This window comes from Cervus canadensis, chromosome 4, assembly GCF_019320065.1.
Source record: "Cervus canadensis isolate Bull #8, Minnesota chromosome 4, ASM1932006v1, whole genome shotgun sequence".
NCBI classification, from domain to species: Eukaryota; Metazoa; Chordata; class Mammalia; order Artiodactyla; family Cervidae; genus Cervus; species Cervus canadensis.
In genome coordinates, this window is record NC_057389.1 from 1765570 (window position 1) to 1789142 (window position 23573).

Genomic DNA, 23573 nt, shown 5'->3' on the forward strand with positions numbered 1-23573 from the left:
CACGCTGGGCAGTTTCCAAGTCCTTACAGACTTGGCGAGATGCGCCCTCCGCCCCTCTCGCAGACTCTTCGGGATTTCTAAAAATTTCAAAAGTTTGGCAAGTAAGGGGGCCAGGGGAGAATCCTTGAGAATGTGAAATGCAAGGATTTTTTAAAAAGCAATTAATCTTGAGAAAAGGGCACAAGTTATCTCTTAGGAAAAATTTCTAGGAAGAGGTAAGGTGGTGGTTGGAGAAGAAGATGGCAACCCACTCCAGTATTCTTGCCTGGAGAACCCCATGGACAGAGGAGCCTGGTGGGCTACAGTTCTTGGGGTTGCAAAGAATTGGACAGGATTGAGCGACTAACACACAAGGTGATATTAGGATCTCCCCTCCCCCCCACTTTTTAATCTTATCTCCACAATGTATCTGAATGGATTCTATCTTTTAGGTTATCTTTGGTCAATTAACCATTGTTTCTTTCTTAAGGTTAGAGTCTAAATCTTGTATTTTCTAGTGCGCGTTACCAAGCCAAAGGCTTAGTATAATTTTGTATACTTCTTGGAAATTGTTTTTTAAAATATACCTTTCCAAGTTTGTTTCAACTGGAGCTTAAAAAGTACACTAGGGATTAATGTTAAAAACTTAAATTCTGAGTCTATGCTAGATAGGTATGAAACATATCTAATTCATACTTAAGTCTGACTATTCTCTAGATCCTGCTACTGAAAGCTCAACCTCTCTTGTACATGGGTGAGGAATCAAATCTGAGACAAGAGTTTTGAGTGAAGTAGAAAGGCTAGTTTTATTACTTTGCCAGGCAAAGGGTGAGCACAGCCGGCTCTTGCCTCGAAAAACTGTTTTTCAACCCAGGAGGATTTGATGAAGGGTTTTATAATGATGGTTCAAAGATGGGGTCTCTAACAAGATTAGGGTTTGAGTAGGGCTTTGTTGTTCGGTCACTAAGTCATGCCCAACTCTTTGTGACCCCATGGACTGCACCATGCCATGCTTCCTTGTCCTTCACTATCTCCTGGAGTTTGTTCAAACTCATGTCCATTGAGTTGGTGATGCCATCCAACCATCTCATCCTGTGCCACCCTCTTCTCTTTTTGTCTTCAATCTTTCCCAGCATCAGGGTCTTTTCCAGTGAGTCGGCTCTTCACATCAGGTGGCAAAGGTTTGACGCTTCAACAGGGCTTGCAGGCCCTTGGTCTCATCTTAGGAGGTCTGGTCTCCTAATCTTGATGAACCTCTCTGGTCCCTTTAATCGTGCTTCAGGTGGTTTCTTGGCTGGTCCTCCCTTGATTAGCAACTGTTGAATCTGACCTTTGAAACTCAGGGAAGGTCCTGAAGGCTGGAGTCTTGCCTACAAGAAATGGGGGCCAAAAGGGCCTTGGTGCCTGGGGTCTCAAGGCCCTGCTCAACTTTAGTCCAGTGTCAATGATGTTTATAGAGCACTGGCACACAGCAGAAATCCAATACAATAATTCAGGGACAGTTATATCCATTTTTGCCATTCTTCCACAAACCATTCATCATGTAAATAGTTTGCATCAAAGCCAAATGGCTTTCTATATTGGGTATCATCCTAAATAAAGAGGGAAACTGGGGCAAACTGGAATTATCAGCAATTGAGTTTATTTGGGAATAGCAGAGGAACTGTAATTCAGAAAATGCCAACCATAGCAAGCTACAGGTGAGTCTACTGAGGGTTTGGCATGGGCTATATTTTTTGTGGAAAGAGTCCAAAGAGGGGGAAGTCCAGCCAGAGTCCGATCAGTACATTCATGGATTGAGAATGGGGGAAAGATTCTTTGTGGATACTCGTTGCTCAGGAGACAAGTTCTGATTTTTTGTCAGTTGGGCATTTATGGGAAAACAGTCTCTTAGTTCTGAAGTTTTATTTTCCTGAAGGTACATGTGTGAGATTCTCTGGTTCCATTTTTAGAACAAAATCCTTTCAGTGAGTAAATGAGATTTAAGATATTTAACCAAGTCAGAACAAGACTGTCATTTAAATGTCAGCTCATTGCAGGTTTCCTGAATAAATGACTGATGAGAAGTGAATGAGAATAGTTCATGTTTAGACCTTAATGGTACCTTTCACTTCATTTTCCTCATCGCCCAAGGCTTTCTAAATCATATGTGAATACTTTAACCATTTCAGTTTTCAGTGTTTTGAATATTACTATTTCATGTTAACTATGGATTATATTTATTTGTTATTTCTGGGAAAATGTCAAGTACTTTATTTACTGGTACAAAGATGAAAAGACATGAAGTAGTTATGAATCATAGTTGAGGGACTTATGTGTGCGGGAAATATTCCTGTACTTGAATTGATTGTATACCCTCCAAACCTCTGTTCTGATTGGATATTCAGTCTTAGTTTCTGTTAAGCCTGTCTCTACCCTGGGGTTATACAAAAGTCCTGGGTGCTTATGTATCGGCAAAGCACTGGAGGGCACCACGGAACATCTGGCCAAATGTTGCATCCAGAGCGTCTCCTCTGTTTTGTCGTCTCTTCTGGACCACAGTGAGGCCAGCAGAAGATTTTCCTACCCCTTCTGTGCTATGGGGTCCGGTCCATCCACACTTAGTGCCCAGACATTGCTTCTGTGCTGCTTCTGTGTTCCTGGGGGTGCTGCTACAATAAAGGAGTTTGCTCCGAATCACCTGTAACCTCCATTCCAGTCTCAGGAAACATCTCTCTGTTACCAGCCCTCTTGGATCAGGTAGACTCCAATTAGGGTCTTTCCTTCAGTTCAGTTCATTCGCTCAGTTGTGTCTGACTGTCTGCGACCCCATGAACCGCAGCATGCCAGGCCTCCCTGTCCATCACCAACTCCCGGAGTTTACCCAAACTCATGTCCATTGAGTTGGTGATGCCATCCAACCATCTCATCCTCTGTCATCCCCTTCTTCTCCTGCCCTCAATCTTTCTCAGCATCAAGGTCTTTTCCAATGAGTCAGCTCTTCGCATCACGTGGCCAGAGCATTGAAGCTTCAGCTTTCAAGGGTCTTCCCTTGCCTGGTGTCACTCGGGCCTATTGAAGGAGCCCATGTTTGGCAAAGCAGAGCAGAAAATTTGTTCATAGATCAAGGAATGGGGATGGGAGAGATCATGCCCTAAAGACGTCTTCTCTCCCACGGAGGAAGCTGGAAGCTTTCTGAGAGGTGAGAGATGTGTGTGTCGAGTGCTAAGCCGCTTCAGCTCTGTCTGACTCTGAGACCCCGTGAAGCGCAGTCCGCCAGGCTCCTCTGTCCGTGGGACAGGCAGGAACACTGGAGTGGGTGGCCATGCCCTCCTCCAGGGGATCTTCCTGACCCAGGGATCGAACCCACGCCTCTTACATCTCCCAAATTGGCAGGCAGGTTCTCTACCACTAACAAACCTGCCTGGGAAGAGGTGGGTAGTCATCATAATTCAGGGAAAGGGGCGGTGAGTTTAAGAAACAGCCGGAGCGTGCGCCGGCCCTTGAGCTCCTTCAAAGCTGTGGTAACAGAGCCCAGCATCGCAGGGGCCCCTCTGGGCAGAGATCTGAACACAGTCATGAGGCAGAGGCCACGCGCCCACCCTTTGGCACTCATCTGGGCGGGCTCTGCCCTCATGGTCCCGCTGGAAAACCTTTGGGTCAGTGTATTGTTGCTGCCTTGGGCTTTTCTGGCCCAGGCTAGCCCTGTGGTTTATGCAGCCGTCTCCTTTAGTTTCTGTTAAGGAAGCATGTTGGTGAGCATTGATGAACCCACTGTGATGTAGAAAAAGAAAGAAGTGTAGCCTCTGTGTCCATGTAGGTCTCTTCTCTGTGACGTTGCCACAGTCCCCACGATCTCTAGGAGCCTTCTTCCTCCTACAGGGCACCCCGTGCAAGCTCTTCAGGAAACTAATTTTGCGTATGTGTGTGTATTTTTAAGTAAGGAAAAAGTCAGTGCCTTCAGGCAGTTTCACCTTTCTGCCTTGGAGAAATTCGGATAAGAAAGAAAGGGAAAAACATTACTTATTTCCTCAGAATAGAGAAGTACCAACTAGATGGGAGAGAGGTTCTTAAAAAATACATGGCTGATTCATGTTAATGTATGGCAAAAACCACTACAATATTGTAAAGTAATTAGTCTCCAACTAATAAAAATAAATGGGAAAAAAAAAATACATAGAGGTTTCACATTTACGAGGCATGAAGGATGACCCGACCACCCATAATTCTCTGTTACATGTTAAACGTCTTTAATCTCTTAACTAGTCTCAAAGGGACATGATTTTACATGTGTTCCCTTTGCCCTCATGCTAAAACCAGACACGATGCTATGGGACCCTCCTGGGTAGAAAGCCCATCTGTGTCCCCCATTCCTTGTTTGCAGGAGAAAGGCTTCTAGCGTCCTTGACCTTCTCTGCCTTCTGAGGCACAGACCGAGGGAAGTGCTCATTAGGGGAGTGCGGGCTTTTCGAGCATGAAGGCTTGTTCCCCGTGCCTGAGCCTGCGATCAGCCTTTCTCTGCTCCAAAATCAAGCTTCTCAGTTTGGCCTCACTGTGTGCAGGGCACACACACTTGGGTTTGACAGCAGTGGGGGTGGAAGAAGCGAAACACAATCAGGAAATTTATGTTTGGAATAGTTACTCTGGCAGTCACGTAAAAGGTGAGCCCAGAGGAAGAGAGATCCGAAGGAGACCGGAAGGTAAGCAGTCGCTGTGTTCATTTAAGACAAAGACAGTGGCGTCCTGATTTAGGAGAAGAGGAGGAGGGGTGCAAAGGAGCCTGGATCAGCGGAGCTCCCCTGAAGAAAGGGGTAGAGGGTGACTGTTGGCGCCTCCCAGTGACCTGATGCGTGAACTTCCCTGGTGTCTCAGCCTGTGAAGAATCCGCCTGCAATGCGGGTATCTGGGCTCGATCCCTGGGTCGGGAAGATCCCCTGGAGAAGGGAAAGGCTGCCCACCCCAGTATCCTTGCCAGGGAAATCCCCTGGGCAGAGGAGCCTGACCGGCTACAATCCATGGGGTCACAGAGTCGGACGCGGCTGGGTGACTGACACGTGCGTTGAACTGGAGAACAAGCTGAAGCGAGGTAGGCCTGACAGTCGCCGTGACTTGGTTTCTTAGGGCTGTGAAGCTGACAGACGGACCCTAAATTGTGTAACTTTAGACCTTTTTTTTTTTTTTTTAACATTGGGGAGCAATACCTCTGTCTTGTCTGAGGTGTTGTCATTTTTCTCCTGTTAAGTGTCACTAAACCTAACTCTAATGTATTCTCTTTCCATCGGTCATTGAGGTAAAAGTTGCAGATAGTGAAATGCATTAATGCTCATCGTGCAAGTCAGCGAGTTGCACTGGGTACCCGTTGCTGCAACCATCACCGGCACTCAGGGGCGGACATTTTTACCGACTTTCGGTCCTGGAGTCGGTTGTTCGCAGCTGGGTGAGTCTTCCGTGGGCTGTCGCCTGTGATTTCACCTACCTGTCAGCTGAGGCCTCGGTCTTCTGAGGCCTTGACCAGCACGGACGGCTCGCTGCCTTGCCTGCGGTTCCTGCGTGCGGTCAGCGGCGGGCCCGCGGGGCGCTCCGGGAGAGCTGTCGGCCGGGGGGCTCGGGCGTGCTCTCCACGGGCTGCTGGGCTCTGAGCGCGCAGCCAGGGGACCGAGGAGGACGCTGCCAGGACCGCTTTGTGGTCGGGTATCCCAGAGTATTATTCTGCTCTACTGTGTCAGTCAAGTCCCTGACTTCAGAGGCGCGGGGAGAGTGGATTCCATTCCATCTCTTTTGGGACAGTGACCAGCCCCGTTACACGCAGGACAGTGTTCAGAATGGGAGGTGGTGTACCGTTCTGAAAACTGCATTCTGCTTTGATACGAACGTACACCCATGTTACGCCCAGTGTTTTACATGTCTGTTCAGTCCCTGCTCTAGCCCCATTCTCACGCGCTCTTGGATCAAAACCGTGAAATAGTTGTGCCTGTTGTTGAACTTTGTTTATGGCATCATGCACTATGTACACTTCTGTATTTGGCTTCTTTCACTCAACGTAATCTATTTCTGTTGCCTGTTGCAATAGTTTTTTTTTTGTTTTGTTTTGTTTTTTATTCCTGGGGAGGAATCCTATCACATAAACAGATCACAAGCTGATCCATTCTCCTACTGATGCATGTTTGAATTGTTTCCAGTTTGAGGCTATTGTGAATAATAATCCTGTAAACATCCTTGTACATATCTTTTTGAAACATTTCTTTTGGAGTGAACTTTCTGTGTCAAGGGACAGGTGTATGATTACCTTTCTAAGATGGAAATAGATTTCCAAGATGTTTACAGCTTATTTTCACTCCTGTGGCAATGTATTGAGAGTTCCATAGTTCTACACATCACAAAACCTAATATTGTCAATTTTTAAAAAATGTTAGCCATTTATTTGAACAGAAAATATAATTGTGGGTCTAATTTGAACATTCTTGAAGATGAATGATTTTGAGCATACTTGTTGATTTTTTTTCCCTCTCAGATTTTGTTTTGTATATCATTAATTTTTGTTCTGAATTCTGTTCCACTTTTGGGGAGTATATCTTCTTATTTTTCTTATATCTTATGTGAGCTAGTTTTTTAGCTTTTCTTTGTTTGAGGTAAGTGCTACCTTTGTTGCATTTCACAAGTTTTTATATGTGATATTTTTATTATCATTTAGTTTTAAGTGTTCTTGAAATTCCATTATTTTTGTTCCACAGGTGACTTAGAATTGCAGCCTCCACAACATAGAGTTTTAATTAATTTTTTTGTTTACTTTTAATTTGATTGTGTTTTGATGTTAGGATTATCTACTCATATAAATTACCTATTCTTGGTAATTTTGACTTGCTTTAGGCTAGAGTTTTTAGAAAATTGTACTTGTGCTTGGGAAAGATAATATTCTCTGATTAAATGCAGAATCCTCTGTGTCCATCATATATTGTTTACATCTTCTGTACCTTTGCTGGTTTTCTTTTTGTTTCCTATTGGACTTGTAAACAGTTAAAGCATAGCTTACACAATGTTTTGCTTATTTATTTTCTCAGAGCCACGCTGGCTAACTACTTCTTTGTCTACCCATATACAACTAATTCCTAGTAATTCATTTCCCCCTGTAGATTAGCTCACGGTGTTTTCCCTTATTTCTTAGATTTCAAGTTTCGTTCTTAGTCCTACAAAGTTGCTTTAAAAGACAGAATCCAAAGTCTATGTTAAGTAGTCATCTTTTATGAAACTGAAACCCATATCAGTAATTTTTCTATATTGTTTATTGATACATCTTTTAAAATTGAATGTAATCTATATTTTGTATGTGTATTCTTGAGATTTTTATGTAGTTCTTTTTCAAATATACTGTCCTCTTTCCCCATGTCATGCCTCTTTTTTCCTTTTCTTATATTTTTGTTGGCTGTGTATCAGTCACTCAGTTGTGCCAGACTCTTTTGCGACCCCATGTACTGTAGCCCACCAGACTCCCCTCTCCATGGGATTCTCCAGGCAAGAATACTGGAGCGGGTTGCCACTTCCTTCTCCATTTGTTGGTTAGGACTACCTATAAAATTTTGAAGAGTGACAATATTATGGATATCCTAGTATGGTTCTTGGCTTTTTAGATAAAGATTCTAAATTTTTCTTGTTACTTATCATGTTTCTCTCAGATTTTCCTAGGCACCTTTAATTAAATTGAGTAGAACTGTTAACTTGTAGAGTTTTAATTTTATAACTATGAGTGAAAACTGTGTTTAATTGAACTATTCTTTGCCATATATAAAAATATTTTCTAAAAAAAAAAATTTTCTTTTTTTGCCTTAAATCCATCAATGTTATGGCTTATAACAATAGATTTATACTATTACATTATCTTTGCTCTTTTGAGGTTGACCTTTCTCAATTATAAAGAACCTTTCTTTTTATTGGTGTTGTTGGATTTGGTTTCCTTGTAGTTTCATCTAGGATTCTTACAGATGAGATTTCCCTATGAATTTATTTTCCCATACAGACCCAGATCTTCTACCTTGGATAATCTTAAAATGTATTTATATAGGGATCTGATAAGACTGTTGAAATTTAAAAAATTTTAAAAGGCGTAAAGCAGTAACTTTATAAAAACACCTTATAAAGGTTTTCTGGAGAGAAAGAATAAGCATAAGGATAAAAGAAAATGATAAACTAAATGATTGTATTAGCCTTTTTAAAATAGTTTTTGTTCAAGTGTTAGGGTTATTCTTTTGGTATTGAAATAGTTAGATATTATGTCTATTTTGGTTTATTAACATTTAAAGAAATAGATATATACTGTATCTATGTAAATATAGTTGCTTTGTAATTTTTAATTAACTTTTGTGAAAAAATGATTAAATCTATGTGATTGTCAATCAGTACTTATAAAAATTTTATTGTAGGAAATTCCTTGGTGGTCCAGTGGTTAGCACGTGGCACTTTTACTGCCTCAGGCCACGGTTCAATCCCTGGTAGGGGAACTAAGATCCTGCAAAACACTTGCTATGACCAAAATATATATATACATGTGTGTATATGTGTGTGTGTGTGTGTGTATGACAGGCTTTCCTGGTGGCTCAGATGCTAAAGAATCCACCTGCAATGTGGGAGACCTGGGTTTGATCCCTCAGTTGGGAAGATCCCCTGGAGAAGGGCATGGCAACCCACTCCAATATTCTGGCCTGGAGAATCCCATGGACAGAGAAGCCTGGTGGGCTATAGTCTGTTAGGTCGAAAAGAGTTGGACATAACTGAGTGACTAAGCACAGCACAGCACATATGTGATTATAAAATCTTTAATCATGCAGAGGAATTGAGAGCATAGTAGATGAATCTTCATTTCCTTATAACCCCAGATTTAATTAATGACTATCAATTCTATCCATGCCATGTGGTGTATTAATTATATAAATTTTTATGTCTAAGGTGTTTATTGTATTTATGTGATTGGTTAGAGTATTACACAAAGAGCAAACACTAATGAGTTGTACTCTTCACTTGACAATGAGTCACTAACAGAAGATACTTTATATATGAGGAAACTGAGGCATCTGCAAGTTAAGCAATTTGCACGGTAACAGATGCAGTCTGTGGCACTGGAGACAGAATTTAAAGTAAGTTGATTCCTGCACTTACACATCTATCCACTACCCCTGACAAGCATCTGAGGAGGGGACGTCACAGAGGCAGGGAGACAAGGCAAGGGAGAAATGTGATGAATGAGAAAGACTTATTTCCAGAAGGAATGGTGGAATCAGTAACTACAGAGCAGGGATCAGGGAGACCAGTATGGAGAAACTGACAGTGGAATTGTCCACCTGGAGATCACTGTCAGCCTTGGAAAGATTGTCTCAGGGTGGCAATAACAGAAACTAGATTGCAGATGTGTTTTGTGAACTAAAATAAATTTAAGGGTAGATATCATTTAATATAAAAATCATGTCTGAAGTAGAAAGTAAAAACAAGCTATTTACTTGCCCACTTCAGATAAATATGCAAGATAAATTTTCAGAGTCTATTTAAATTATTGAAAATCATCTCTGGAATGTGGTAGAGAAGACGGGCCTTGTTGCAGACCATACTATGTAGTGGGTGCTGGATACATACACCAAGAGATTGTATCAAGAGCAGAGGCAGGAGTAGGTTTTTGAAATAGTTGATGTCAGTAATGATTGTTTTTTAACCTTTCATTTCAGAATTGATAGACTTTATTTTAAAAGATCAATTTCAAAGTCTTTTGATCTAGCCTTTAAGCTCAGTTTTATTCACCTAAGATTTTGTTTCCATTTTAGTCCACAAATTCAGTCAGTACTCTGCATTTTGGGGTACCATAGAGAATAAAAGGATATTTAAATCTTAAAGATCTATTTACCTTATTTTTTTTTTAAAGTTCATTTTTACACTTATATCAGAGTTTTCTGATTCAGGAAAAATGATGGCTATTCCTTGAGAATGATCTAAATGTGGAATGATCCAATTTAACAGTCCGTTTGAATCTCTACATTTAATTGTTGCGATTTCCCAGCAGAGTCAACCAAGTGAGTTTTTGTATTTGATAGCAGAACACTCGAAAGTATGTGTCCTCGTTTTCACTTTCTCTTCCTCTCTTAAGGTGGTCTGGGTGTTGCTGCGGAGAAGGCAATGGCACCCCACTCCAGTACTCTAGCCCGGAAAATCCCATGGACGGAGGAGCCTGGTGGGCTGCAGTCCATGGGGTCGCGAAGAGTCGGACATGACTGAGCGACTTCACTTTCACTTTTCACTTTCATGCGTTGGAGAAGGAAATGGCAGCCCACTCCAGTGTTCCTGCCTGGAGAATCCCAGGGACGGGGTCGCACAGAGTCGGACACTACTGAAGCGACTTAGCAGCAGCAGCAGGGTGTTGCTGACTCTAGTCCTTGGACGCTCTAATTGGTAGAAATAGGTAAGAGGCCGGACGGGGAACTCAGGTAGCAGGAGGAAACCGAAGTAGAATCGGGCGCCCTTGCTCACCCCAGCGGAGGGCGGGCTGGTCCCCTCCGAGCGGTGACCGAGAAGGCAGACAAGTGTAGCAGGCTGCAGGGCGGCTTGGGGCCCGCTCACCCCTGAGGCTGTCCTGGGGGCAGGGCTCAGGCGCGGTATGCTTTTCCCGCGGCCCCTCAGATGATGGTTGATTTGTGGCCTTTTTGTATCTAACGGTTCGTAATTTGCCCCAGCTGTGTGTCACGCAGTTATTTTTAGCCCGTTATAGTTTCTTTGTATTCTGCTGCGAAGGGCATGTTTGTCCAGGTGCAAGCTCTCCAGGAAGGGTATCCAGGTTACTGAAGACCGTGAGAGAAGCCACTGTTTGTTTCTTTCTATACAGTTCAGAGTCACCAGCACTGCATGTAGCTGTCTTGGGGAGGCATAAAAGGCACAGCTCTCCCATGGGAGTTTTAATAAATGGTTCAAAAATCCTTTTTATCAAAGAGCATATTAGATGTTGACTGTTTTGGCTTGACTAATGGTTAATATGTGTGACTCTGGTTGTAGAAATACAGTGGAAAAAGTCTTGTTGCACATATAATAATAATAATAATAGCAACAATTCCTTGTTGATGACTTCAGGTTTTAGGAGGTACTGAGAATTTGAGGAATATTCTTAGGAAAATTTGGTGAAAGTTGATGACATTTTTATATTCTTTTTTTTTTTTTTTTTAAGTTTTTTGTGGGGTCCAGAAGGGAAGTCATTTTAAATCTTATTTTCTTTGTTTATTTACCTGCCTGAGGGTGTAATTCCACCATCTCTATGGCAGACATTTCTGAAGACATTCCTCTTTTCTTTTTGGAGCTTTGAGGTTATTTGGTTACTGTTTCTTTTTTTGGCCAAAAGCAAGAGTAACAATAAAATAGAGAGTCTTATCTCTCTCGTATATCACAGTCCTATTCAAATAGTGGCTCATAAACTAGTGTTGGTTAAGGACTTTCACTGCCAAGGTATGCTCTTCTAAGAGTAAGTATGTCTTTTACAGCAATTTGGTGTTTTCTACCCATCCAGTCTGGGGAGGTCTCATCAACAGGGTGTTATGGAACTTGTGTGCTGAGTAGATGGCGCGGATACCCACCACTTTTACCCACAGATGTGAGGACTCTTTGGACAATAGGTTCAGCCATCAAGGGAGACTTTCTAAAATAATTCTAAAAGTCTCTAAATTTTGCAGTTTCAAAAATTATGACTAATACTAGTTGGTCCTGTGAAATGTATCAGGAAACAGCTAAAAGCTCTAGGTCAATATGCCATTGGAAGGACTGATGCTGAAGCTCCAAAACTTTGGCCACCTGATGCCAAGAGCCGACTCATTGGAAAGACCCTGATGCTGGGAAAGACTGAAGGCAAAAGGAGAAAAGGGCAGCAGAGGATGAGACAGTTAGCTAGTATCATCACTGACTCAGTGGACATCAGTTGGAGCAAACTCGGGGACAGTAGAGGACAGGGGAGCCTGGTGAGCTGAGCGCATGGGGTCGCAGAGTCAGACACGCCTTGGTGACTAGAGAGCAGTATGCCCAACACAAGCAGATTAAGGTCCATTTGTCTTCAGTTCACTTTCTCTTAAATTATTGTTTTTTCTTTAAGTGCCTTTTAAGGTGGAAATATTCAATGAGATGTTAACTGTTTAAAAAAAATTCCTGAATATATCAATCCTACTTGGAAGTAACTTACATTTTTATATTAAAGTTAGGCCAATTCTGAATGCCATCCCTGTAATAGCTCAGGATAGTTGCTGACTTAAAAATACATCTGCTCTATGTTCTAATGGACATGAATTAATTAGAAGCAGTAATAGACAATGATATTTTCTGTTTATGATGCACTCAATATGCCAGCAAATTTGGAAAACCCAGAAGTGGCCACAGGACTGGTAAAGGTCAGTTTTCATTCCAATCCCAAATAAAGGCAATGCCAAAGAATGCTCAAACTACTGCACAATTGCACTCATCTCACACGCTAGTAAAGTGATGCTCAAAATTCTCCAAGCCAGGCTTCAACAATATGTGAACTGTGAACTGCCAGATGTTCAAGCTGGATTTAGAAAAGGCAGAGGAACCAGAGATCAAATTGCCAACATCCACTGGATCAGAGAAAAAGCAAGAGAGTTCCAGAAAAACATCTATTTCTGCTTTATTGACTATGCCAAAGCCTTTGACTGTGTGGATCACAATAACCTGTGGAAAATTCTGAAAGAGATTGGAATACCAGACCACCTGACCTGCCTCTTGAGAAACCTATATGCAGGTCAGGAAGCAACAGTTAGAATTGGACATGGAACAACAGACTGGTTCCAAATTGGGAAAGGAGTACGTCAAGGCTATATATTGTCACTCTGCTTATTTAACTTATATGCAGAGTACATCATGAGAAACACTGGGCTGGAGGAAGCACAAGCTGGAATCAAGATTGCTGGGAGAAATATCAATAACCTCAGATATGCAGATGACACCACCCTTATGGAAGAAAGTGAAGAACTAAAGAGCCTCTTGATGAAAGTGAAAGAGGAGAGTGCAAAAGTTGGCTTAAAGCTCAACATTCAGAAAACTAAGATCATGGCATCTGGTCCCATCGCTTTGTGGCAAATAGATGGGGAAACAGTGGCAACAGTGTCAGACTTTATTTTGGGGGGCTCCAAAATCACTGCAGATGGTGATTGCAGCCATGAAATTAAAAGATGCTTACTCCTGGGAAGGAAAGTTGTGACCAACCTAGACAGCATATTAAAAAGCAGAGACATTACTTTGCCAGCAAGGGCCCATCTAGCCAAGGCTATGGTTTTTCCAGTAGTCATGTACGGATGTGAGAATTGGACTATAAAGAAAGCTGAGCATCGAAGAATTGATGCTTTTGAACTGTGGTGTTGGAGAAGACTCTTGAGAGTCCCTTGGACTGCAAGGAGATCCAACCAGTCCACCCTAAAGGAGATCAGTCCTGGGTGTTCATTGGAAGGACTGGTGTTGAAGCTGAAACTCCAATACTTTGGCCACCTGATGCGAAGAGCTGACTCATCTGAAAAGACCCTGATGGTGGGAGGGATTGGGGGCAGGAGAAGGGGACGACAGAGGATGAGATGGTAGGATGGCATCACCAACTCAATGGACATGGGTTTGGGTAGACTCCAGGAGTTGGTGATGGACAGGGAGGCCTGGCTTGCTGCAGTCCATGGGGTCGGAAAGAGTCGGACATGGCTGAGTGACTGAACTGAACGGATGCCTCTTTATTGCTGTGTATTTCCCCATTACCCCCCCATTACCCTTTCTCCTCTTTGCCCTGAGCCTTCCAGCATCTACTTTGGTTTAGCAGGTGGAAGCAGGGCAGATGCTTGGAGTGCGGTGCCGGGGGCTCCCTCTTGGTTTAGCAGGTGGAAGCGCGGGCAGATGCTTGGAGTGCGGTGCCGGGGGCTCCCTCTTGGTTTAGCAGGTGGAAGCAGGGCAGATGCTTGGAGTGCGGTGCTGGGGCTCCCTCTTGGTTAGCAGGTGGAAGCAGGGCAGATCTTGGAGTGCGTGCGGGGCTCCTCTTGGTTTAGCAGGTGGAAGCAGGGCAGATGCTTGGAGTGCCGGTGCGGGGGCTCTCCTTTAGGTTTAGCAGGGAGCGCGGGCAGATGCTTGGGTGCGGTGCCCACTCGGGCTCCCTCTTGGTTTAGCAGGTGGAAGGAGGGCAGATGCTTGGAGTGCGGTGCCGGGGGCTCCCTCTTGGTTTAGCAGGTGGAAGCGCGGGCAGATGCTTGGAGTGCGGTGCCGGGGGCTCCCTCTTGGTTTAGCAGGTGGAAGCAGGGCAGATGCTTGGAGTGCGGTGCCGGGGGCTCCCTCTTGGTTTAGCAGGTGGAAGCGCGGGCAGATGCTTGGAGTGCGGTGCCGGGGCTCCCTCTTGGCAGGCTCAGGTCAGATGCACCTCCCCATCAAAGGCCAAAGGTGCTCCCTGAGCACCGTCCTCTACAGCTCCTCACCCTGGGTCCTGCTGCCCATCGGTCCTGAGAGTAGTAATGGTTCCCTCTCTTCTTGCCAGCCCCTGAGAATGGCGCATCTTGGACTTTTCTAAACTTTATTTTTTACTTGAATAACTCTGCTCACACATTTGGAAATATCTCTTTATTTAGTTACCCCCATTTAAGGGTGCTGTCCACTTCGTTCCAGAACCTTGACTAATGACCCAGTTTAAAAAATTAGCTATCTTAAAAAATGAAATGCAAAATAATTCAATATAAGTCTATCCATTTCATTACTTCATTATGTGTCTGACTATGCCAGTAAACACAAAATAGTATGACCTAGTTTTGGTCATAGACTAATAAAATGTGCTCAGAAATATTTCACAAGGGTAATAAATGTAGATGTGAGAGTCAGCAGAGAAAGCATAATCTAAATGGCAGAAAAACAGACATAAAAAGAACTTTACAAGTGATTTAAAAAAAAAAAAACAGAAAGCATAGTAATCTAATGATTATCACAAGCACTTAGATAAAGCTTATTGTATGCCAGGCTCTTTTCTAACCAATCTAAGTATTTTGAGTTGTTTATTTCTTCCAGAAACTCTATAAGGAGGTACTATTCCCATTGTACAAGTGAGAAGACAGATATAATTCAGTAAATCAGTCTGGTTGTATTCTCTTTACTATGCTGCACTGCTCTTTAAATGGTTTTGCCGATTAAACTGCTAAAGTATAACAAAGACTGAGCATTATATGAAAGGGTCAGTTTATAATGGTGACACAATATAAATAACATGGACTTCAAAGCTGAGTTTGACTCCTAGGTCTGAATTTTAAATTTAAGTTCTTCCTTAATATAGTTTTACTCTTAAGCCTGATTTTTCTCCTTGCCACTCTTTTCCCATTAAATCATGAATTTGCATGAAATGTATTACTGGGTTCTGTGAGTGCATTTGTATTCTAATATAAAATTTAATATTTCTCTTTAGGTTTATGATCTGTCAACATGCCTAACAAATCACCTGTGATTGGTAAATCTGGAGTAGTATCTTCCTCTTATGAAAAACCAAAGTAAGTTTGAAAGAAAGTTTCATATTATTAAAGTAGTAGACCCATTATATTGTAGGATTTAGAAAGTTACAGAAAACTGTGAACAGTAAAATATAATTACTCATAATTCACTGTTGTTGTTTAGTCCTTAAGTTGTGTCCAACTGTTTTGTGACCCCTTGGACTGTAGCCCACCAGACTCCTCTGTCCATTGTATTTCCCAGGCAAGAATACTGGAGTGGGTTGCCATTACCTTCTGCAGGGTATATTCCTGACCTAGTAATCAAACCTGCATCAGCAGACAGATTCTTTACCACTGAGCCACCAGGGAATCCCTCATAGTTAAGTAACAAAGAATATAAATGCTAAGGTTTACTATTCTATAAATTAATAACTTTGTAATGATTTTCTGTAAGATCATATATTTCAAAAATTTTGAATTCTATATTTTTAAACTAAGCCTTGTTCTATAATCATAGTCTTTTAAGTTGCGGTACCATGAAATGCATAAGAGAAAGTATTCAATAACTACTGAATGATGAAGCATCTTAGTTATTTCTAAGCCCTTTGCTGTTTCACAGTAAGCCACAGAAGAATATTATCCACAAATGAAAGTATTTCTTTGGGATAGATTTCTGAAGTGAAGTAAGTTGCTAGACCAAAGTTTGTTAATTTAAAAATGATTAGGGATTCTGAGAAATTTAAGAGCTTCCTTAGTTATGCCGGGTCCTCGTTGCCGTGCTCAGGCTTTCTCCGGTTGCGGCGGGCGGGGCCCTCTTCACTGCGGTGAGTGTGGTTGCCGTGGGCGGGGCCCTCCTCACTGCGGTGAGTGTGGTTGCCGTGGGCGGGCCCCTCCTCACTGCGGTGAGTGTGGTTGCCGTGGGCGGGCCCCTCCTCACTGCGGTGAGTGTGGTTGCCGTGGGCGGGCCCCTCCTCACTGCGGTGAGTGTGGTTGCCGTGGGCGGGCCCCTCCTCACTGCGGTGAGTGTGGTTGCCGTGGGCGGGCCCCTCCTCACTGCGGTGAGTGTGGTTGCGGTGGGCGGGCCCCTCCTCACTGCAGTGAGTGTGGTTGCCGTGGGCGGGCCCCTCCTCACTGCAGTGAGTGTGGTTGCGGTGGGCGGGCCCCTCCTCACTGCAGTGAGTGTGGTTGCCGTGGGCGGGCCCCTCCTCACTGCAGTGAGTGTGGTTGCGGTGGGCGGGCCCCTCCTCACTGCAGTGAGTGTGGTTGTGGTGGGCGGGCCCCTCTTCCTGCAGTGAGTGTGGTTGTGGTGGGCGGGGCCTCTTCACTGCAGTGAGTGTGGTTGTGGTGGGCGGGCCCCTCTTCACTGCAGTGCGTGGCTTCTTTCTGCCACAGGGGTTTCTCTCGCTGTGGAGCAGAGGCCCTGGAGTGGATGGGCTTCAGTCACTGTGGCCTGTGGGCTCAGTCCTTCCAGCTCGTGGACTTGGAGCAGGGGCTCAGTAGCTGTGGCACATGGGCTCAGTCGCTCTGCAGCTTGTGGAGTCCTCCTGGACTGGGGATTGAACCTCTGTCCCTGTGCTGGCAGGGGGACTCCTGGCCGCTGTAGCACCAAGGAAGTTCAAGAAGTTTATAAGAACTTAAAGAGCACAACAGAGTTTATAATAAAACTTATGTGTTGACATATTTCTGTTTGTTTCAAATATTTTTCTTTAATAAAGAATGCGTGCATGTGTGCTAACTCACTTCGGTCGTGTCCAACTCTATGTGACACTATGGATCCCCCAGGCTCCTCTGTCCATTGGATTCTCCAGGTGGGAATACTGGAGTGGGTTGCCATTTCCTTCTCCAGGGGACCTTCCTGACCCGGGGATGGAACCCATATCTCTTACATGTCCTGTGTTGGCAGGTGGGTTCTTTACCACTTGTGGCACCTGGGAAGCCCCAATTAATTAATAAAGAATAGATAGCAGATAAACCGCTTAGACCACATGTCCTTCCAATTATAATTGTGGCATATATTATTTCCATTCACTTTTTCACTTTAATATATAAGAAGATATGTAAAATTATATTTTCCATTCCATTTCCTAAAGTACATACCTAGGGATGGAATTATTGACTATATCAAACAGAACATGTTAATTCTGTCTTTTTTCTTTCTTTCTTTTTTTTTTTTTTTAATGCCAAAACCATTTTGTACTGGGGTAAAGTTGAAAGTAGGAAAACGACTAGACCATTCAGGTATGACCTAAATCAAATCCCTTATGATTATACAGTGGAAGTGAAAGTGAAGTTGCTCAGTCATGTCCAACTCTTTGCGACCCCATGGATTGTAGCCTACCAAGATTCTCCATCCATGGGATTTTCCAGGCAAGAGTACTGGAGTGGGTTGCCATTTCCTTCTCCATATGATTATACAGTGGAAGTGACAAATAGATTCAAGGGATTAGATCTGATAGAGTGCCTGAAGAACTATGGCGGGAAGTTCGTGACATTGTACAGGAGGCACTGATCAAGTGATCTCTCTCTTTCGTCATTAAGTCATGTCTGACTCTTGCGACTCCATGGACTGTAGCCCTCCAGGCTCCTCTGTCCATGGGATTCTCCAGGCAAGAACACTGGAGTGCGTTGCCATTTCCTACTCCAGGGGATCTTCCCAACTCAAGAATTGAACCCGGGTCTCCTGCATTGCAGGCAGATTCTTTACCAACTGAGCTATGAGGGGAGCCCCATGATCAAGACAATCCCCAACAAAAAGAAATTCAAAAAGGCAAAACTGATTGTCTGAGGAGGCCTTACAAATAACTGAGAAAAGAAGAGAAGCTAAAGGCAAAGGAGAAGAGGAAAGATATACCCATTTGAATACAGAGTTCCAAAGAATAGCAAGGAGAGATAAGAAAGCCTTCCTCAGTGATCAATGCAAAGAAATAGAGGAAAACAATAGAAGGGGAAAGACTAGAGATCTCTTCAAGAAAATTAGATATCAAGGGAATATTTCATGCAAAGATGGGCTCAATAAAGGACAGAAATGGTAGGGACCTAACAGAAGCAGAAGATATTAAGAAGAGGTGGCAAGAACACACAGAAGAACTATACAAAAATGATCTTCACAACCCAGATAATCAGGATGGTGTGATCACTCCCCTAGAGCCAGACATCCTGGAATGTGAAGTCAAGTGGGCCTTAAGAAGCATGACTATGAACAAAGCTAGTGGAGGTGATGGAATTCCAGTTGAGCTATTTCAAATCCTGAAAGATGATGCTGTGAAAGTGCTGCACTCAATATGTCAGCAAATTTGGAAAACTCAGCAGTGGTCACAGGACTGGTAAAGGTCAGTTTTCATTTCAGTCCCAAAGAAAGGCAATGCCAAAGAATGCTCAAACTACTGCACAATTCCACTCATCTCACTCACTAGTAAAGTAATGCTCAAAATTCTCCAAGCCAGGCTTCAACAGTACATGAACTGTGAACTTCCAGATGTTCAAGCTCAATTTAGAAAAGGCAGAGGAACCAGAGATCAAAATGCCAATATCCATTGGATCATTGTGAGAGCAAGAGAGCTCCCAAAAAACATCTGCTTTATTGACTATGCCAAAGCCTTTGACTGTGTGGATCACAACAAACTGTGGAAAATTCTTCAAGAGATGGGAATACTGGACCACCTGATCTGCCTCCTGAGAAATCTGTGTGCAGGTTAAGAAGCAACAGTGAGAACTGGACATGGACCAACAGACTGGTTCCAAATTGGGAAAGGAGTACATCAAGGGCTGTATATTGTCACCCTGCTTATTTAACTTCTATGCAGAGTACATCATGAGAAACACTGGGCTGGAGGAAGCACAAGCTGGAATCAAGATTGCAGGAGCAATATCAATAACCTCAGATATGCAGATGACACCACCCTTATGGCAGAAAGTGAAGAGGAACTAAAGAGCCTCTTGATGAAAGTGAAAGAGGAGAGTGAAAAAGTTGGCTTAAAGCTCAACATTCAGAAAACTAAGATCATGGCATCCGGTCCCATCACTTCATGGCAAATATATGGGGAAATAATGAAAACAGTGAGAGACTTTATTTGTTGGGCTCCAAAATCACTGAGGATGGTGACTGCAGCCATGAAATTAAAAGTTGCCTGCTCCTTGGAGGGAAAGTTATGACCAACCTAGACAGCATATTAAAAAGCAGAGACATTACCTTGCCAACAAATGTCTGTCTATTCAAAGCTATGGTTTTTCCAGTGGTCATGTATGGATGTGAGAGTTGAACTATAAAGAAAGCTGAGCACAGAAGAATTGATGCTTTTGAACTGTGGTGTTGGAGAGGACTCTGTGGTGTTGAGAAGTCCCTTGGACTGCAAGGAGTTCCAACCAGTCCATCCTAAAGGAGATCAGTCCTGGGTATTCATTGGAAGGACTGATGCTGAAGCTGAAACTCCAGTAGTTTGGCCCCTGATGTGAAGAACTGACTTATTTGAGAAGACTCTGAGGTTGGGAAAGTTTGAAGGCGGGAGGAGAAGGGGAGGACAGAGGATGAGATGGCTGGATGGCATCACTGACTCAAGGGACATGAGTTTGAGTAAACTCCGGGAGTTGGTGATGGACAGAGAGGCCTGGCTTGCTGCAGTCCATGGGGTCACAAAGAGTCGGACACGACTGAGCTGAATAGTCAGTTAACAATAGAGTGATAATTTCAGATAAACAGTGAAGGGTGTCGGCCACACATATACATGTATCCATTCTCCAAGCCCCTTCTCATCTAGGCTGGCACGTCACATTGAGGGTTTCCCGTGCCGTACAATACATTTCTGTTGGTTATCCATTTTAAATATAGCAATGTGCACATGACATTCCCAAAGTCCTTAGCTATTGCATCCCCTTGGCAACCAAGAGTTCATTTTCTAAGTCTGTGAGTCTTTCTGTTTTGTAAGTAAGTTCATTTGTATCATTAATTCTATCTTTAATGATTAGTCATTTTTGTAAATTGGTTAAAAATGTCTGTCTATACCACAAGATCAGGTGGATATTGTTATAAATTATGTTTTTAAAAATCTTATTGTTTTTTCTTTTAACATATATGGAAATGACTTTTGTTAATGCTGTTAAGTGAAGGTCCAATTCCTAATTTTTGTGTGCATACCAAATTGATTAGTACCATGTATCAAAAAGAATATCTTTCTTCACTATTTTTCTAGCACAACTGTTACATAAATCGAGTCCACATATAGTGGGTATGTTTCTAGGCTCTCTTTTCTATTTCACTGGTCTATTTGTCCCTTATTATTATTATTTTGGCCACACTGTGCAGTTTGTGGATTCTTAGTTCCCTGGACAGGGATTGAACCTGGGACCTTTTAGCGAAAGCACCAAGTCCAAACCACTGGACTGTTGGGGACTCCCTGTCCCTTTTTGTATTAATACCAAACTGCTTTAACCACTGTCATTTAGTGATAATATTTAATAGTCAATATGAAACATTTTTCAAGTTTCTTCTTCAGTAATAATCCTGCATGTTATTTCTACTTAAAATTTTTATTTTATCAAGGTGTAGTTAAAAATAATAGTTGCTGGCATAGAATATAGTGATTTAAAATTTTTGGAAACTACTGCATTTAAAGTTATTATAATATTGGCTATATTCCCTGTGATGTACAATATATCTTTGTAGCTTATTTATTTTATACATAGTAGTGTGTACCTCTTAATACCCTACCTCGACCTTGTCCCCACCTCCTTCCCTCTCCCCTGTGGTAATTGATAGTTTATTCTCTCTACCTGTGAGTCTCTTTCTGTTTTGTTACATTTATATTTTTTGCACTCAAAATATAAGTGGTAACATAAAATATTTGTCTTTCTCTATCTGATTTATTTCAGTAAGCCTAATAACCTCCAGGTCCATGTTGCAAATAGGAAAGTTTCATTCACTTTTATGGCTGAGTATTATTCCATTTAATGTTTATATCACATTTTTTATCCATTCATCTGTTAATGAACACTTAGATTGCTTTCATATCTTGGTGGTTGTAAATGCTGCCAGTGAACGTTGAGGTGCTTAATCTTTTCAAATTAGTGTTTTCATTTTCTTCAGATGTGTACCTAGAAGTGCAATTGCTGGATCATATGGTAATTCTTTTCCAGTTTTTGAGGAACTTCCACATTGTTTTGCACCATGGCTGCACCAGTTTCATTCCCAGCAACATTGTACAAGAATTCCCTTTTCTCCACATCCTCATCAACATTGTACGAGAATTCCCTTTTCCCCACATCCTCATCAACACTGTACAAGAGTTCCCTTTTCCCCACGTCCTCATCAACACTGTACAAGAGTTCCCTTTTCCCCACGTCCTCATCAACACTGTACAAGAGTTCCCTTTTCCCCATGTCCTCATCAACGTTGTACAAGAGTTCCCTTTTCTCCACGTCCTCATCAACGTTGTTCAAGAGTTCCGTTTTCTCCACGTCCTCATCAACGTTGTTCAAGAGTTCCGTTTTCTCCACATCCTCATCAATGTTGTACAAGAATTCCCTTTTCCCCACGTCCTCATCAATGTTGTACAAGAGTTCCCTTTTCTCCACATCCTCATCAACATTGTTCAAGAATTCTCTTTTCCCCACATCCTCATCAACGTTGTACAAGAATTCCCTTTTCTCCACATCCCCATCAGTGTTCATTATTTGTGGTCTTTTTGATGACAGACGTTCTGACAGGTGTGAGGTGACATTTCATTGTGGTTTTGATTTGCATTTCTCTGATGAGAGGTGTTAAGCATCTTTTCATGTGCCTGTTGGCCTGTATATCTTTTTTTGGAATACTGTCTACTCAGGTCTTCAGCCTGTTTTTTAATCAAGATGTTTGTTTATTTTTGATATTGAGTTATATGAGCTGTTTGTGAGTTTGGGTTATTAATCCTTTATCAGTCATGTCAGTTGCAAATAGTTTCTCCTGTTCAGAAGATTATTTTTCACTTGATTGGTGGTTTCCTTTCTTAAGTGAAGCTTTTACATTTAATTAGGTTCCATTTGTTTATTTTCACTTCTGTTTCCTTTGCCTTAGGAGACATATCCAACAGACATTTGCAGTAATTTACATTGAAGAGTTTTCTATGATTCCTTCTAGGAGGTTTTCTTTTCAATTTTTTTTTTATTTATTTACTTTTGTCTGTGCTGGGTCTTCTTCACTGTGCACGGGCTTTCTCTAGTGATGCGAGCAGGGCTGCCCTTCACTGCATTGCGTGGGCTTCTCATCGCAGTGGCTTCTCTCGTGCTGACTCCTCTTGCAGTAGCTCTAGATCATGGGCTTTTGAACACGGGGCTTCAGTAGCTGAGGCACATGGGCTTAGTTGGCCCAAGGTGTGTGAAATCTTCCTGGACCAGGGATCGAACCTGTGTGCCCTGCATTGGCAGGTGAATTCATATCCACTGTACCACCAGAGAAGTGCTCTTCTAGGAGTTTTATTTATTTATTTCCAGTATGACATTTAGGTCTTTAATCCATTTTGAGTTAATTTTGTTTATAGCGTGAGAAAACATCTAATTTTAATTCTTTGTGGCTGTCGAGTTTTCCTAGCACCATTGACTGAGAAGACTGCCTTTTCGCCTTGTCTCCTTAGTTGTAGATTAGTTGGCCATAAATGTATAGGGTTATTTCTGGGCTTTCTATTCTTTTCCGTTGATCTGTGTATCTGTTTTTGTGCCAACACCATGCAGTTTTGATTATTGTAGCTTTGTGGCTTTTGTCTAAATCAGATCATGTGGCAGTTCCAGCTGTATTCCTTCTCAAGATGTGTTTGGCCATTCAAGGTCTCTTATGTCTGCATGCAAATTATAAAATCGTCTGTTCTAATATTGTGAAAATTGCCATTGGTATTTTGATATGGGTTGCATTGAATCTGTAGATTGTTTTGGGTACTATGGTCATTTTCACAATATTAATTCTTCTAATCTATAAACACAGTATGTGTTTGTGTTGTCTTTAATTTATTCCATCAGTGTCTTATATATTCCCAATACAGGTGTTTTATGTTCTTAGTTAGATGTTATTTTTATAGAAGTACTATCTGTCTATTCTTAGATTTATTCCTTTGTATTTGGTATTTTTGATCCTGTTATAAGTTTTATGCACATTTTAAAATACATATCTAGCTATTGCCATTAGAAGGATAATTG

The 23573-nt window shown here is 42.3% G+C and overlaps 1 protein-coding gene across 4 annotated transcripts in view; it reads left to right on the forward strand.

Moving 5' to 3' along the window:
- Positions 1-23573, forward strand: part of TMEM232 (transmembrane protein 232) — a 253790-nt gene that overhangs the window by 424 nt on the left and 229793 nt on the right. For 2 of the 4 annotated variants that reach the window (XM_043464492.1, XM_043464495.1), the window contains exon 2: positions 15395-15476. The exons of 1 other annotated variant lie outside the window; for it this stretch is intronic. In XM_043464492.1, the coding sequence (XP_043320427.1) occupies positions 15412-15476 (65 nt within the window). In that variant the 5' untranslated portion in view covers positions 15395-15411. Of the gene's footprint in view, positions 1-10290; positions 10394-15394; positions 15477-23573 lie in introns of those variants that run through there. One more of the 4 variants, XM_043464493.1, reaches the window with a different exon arrangement.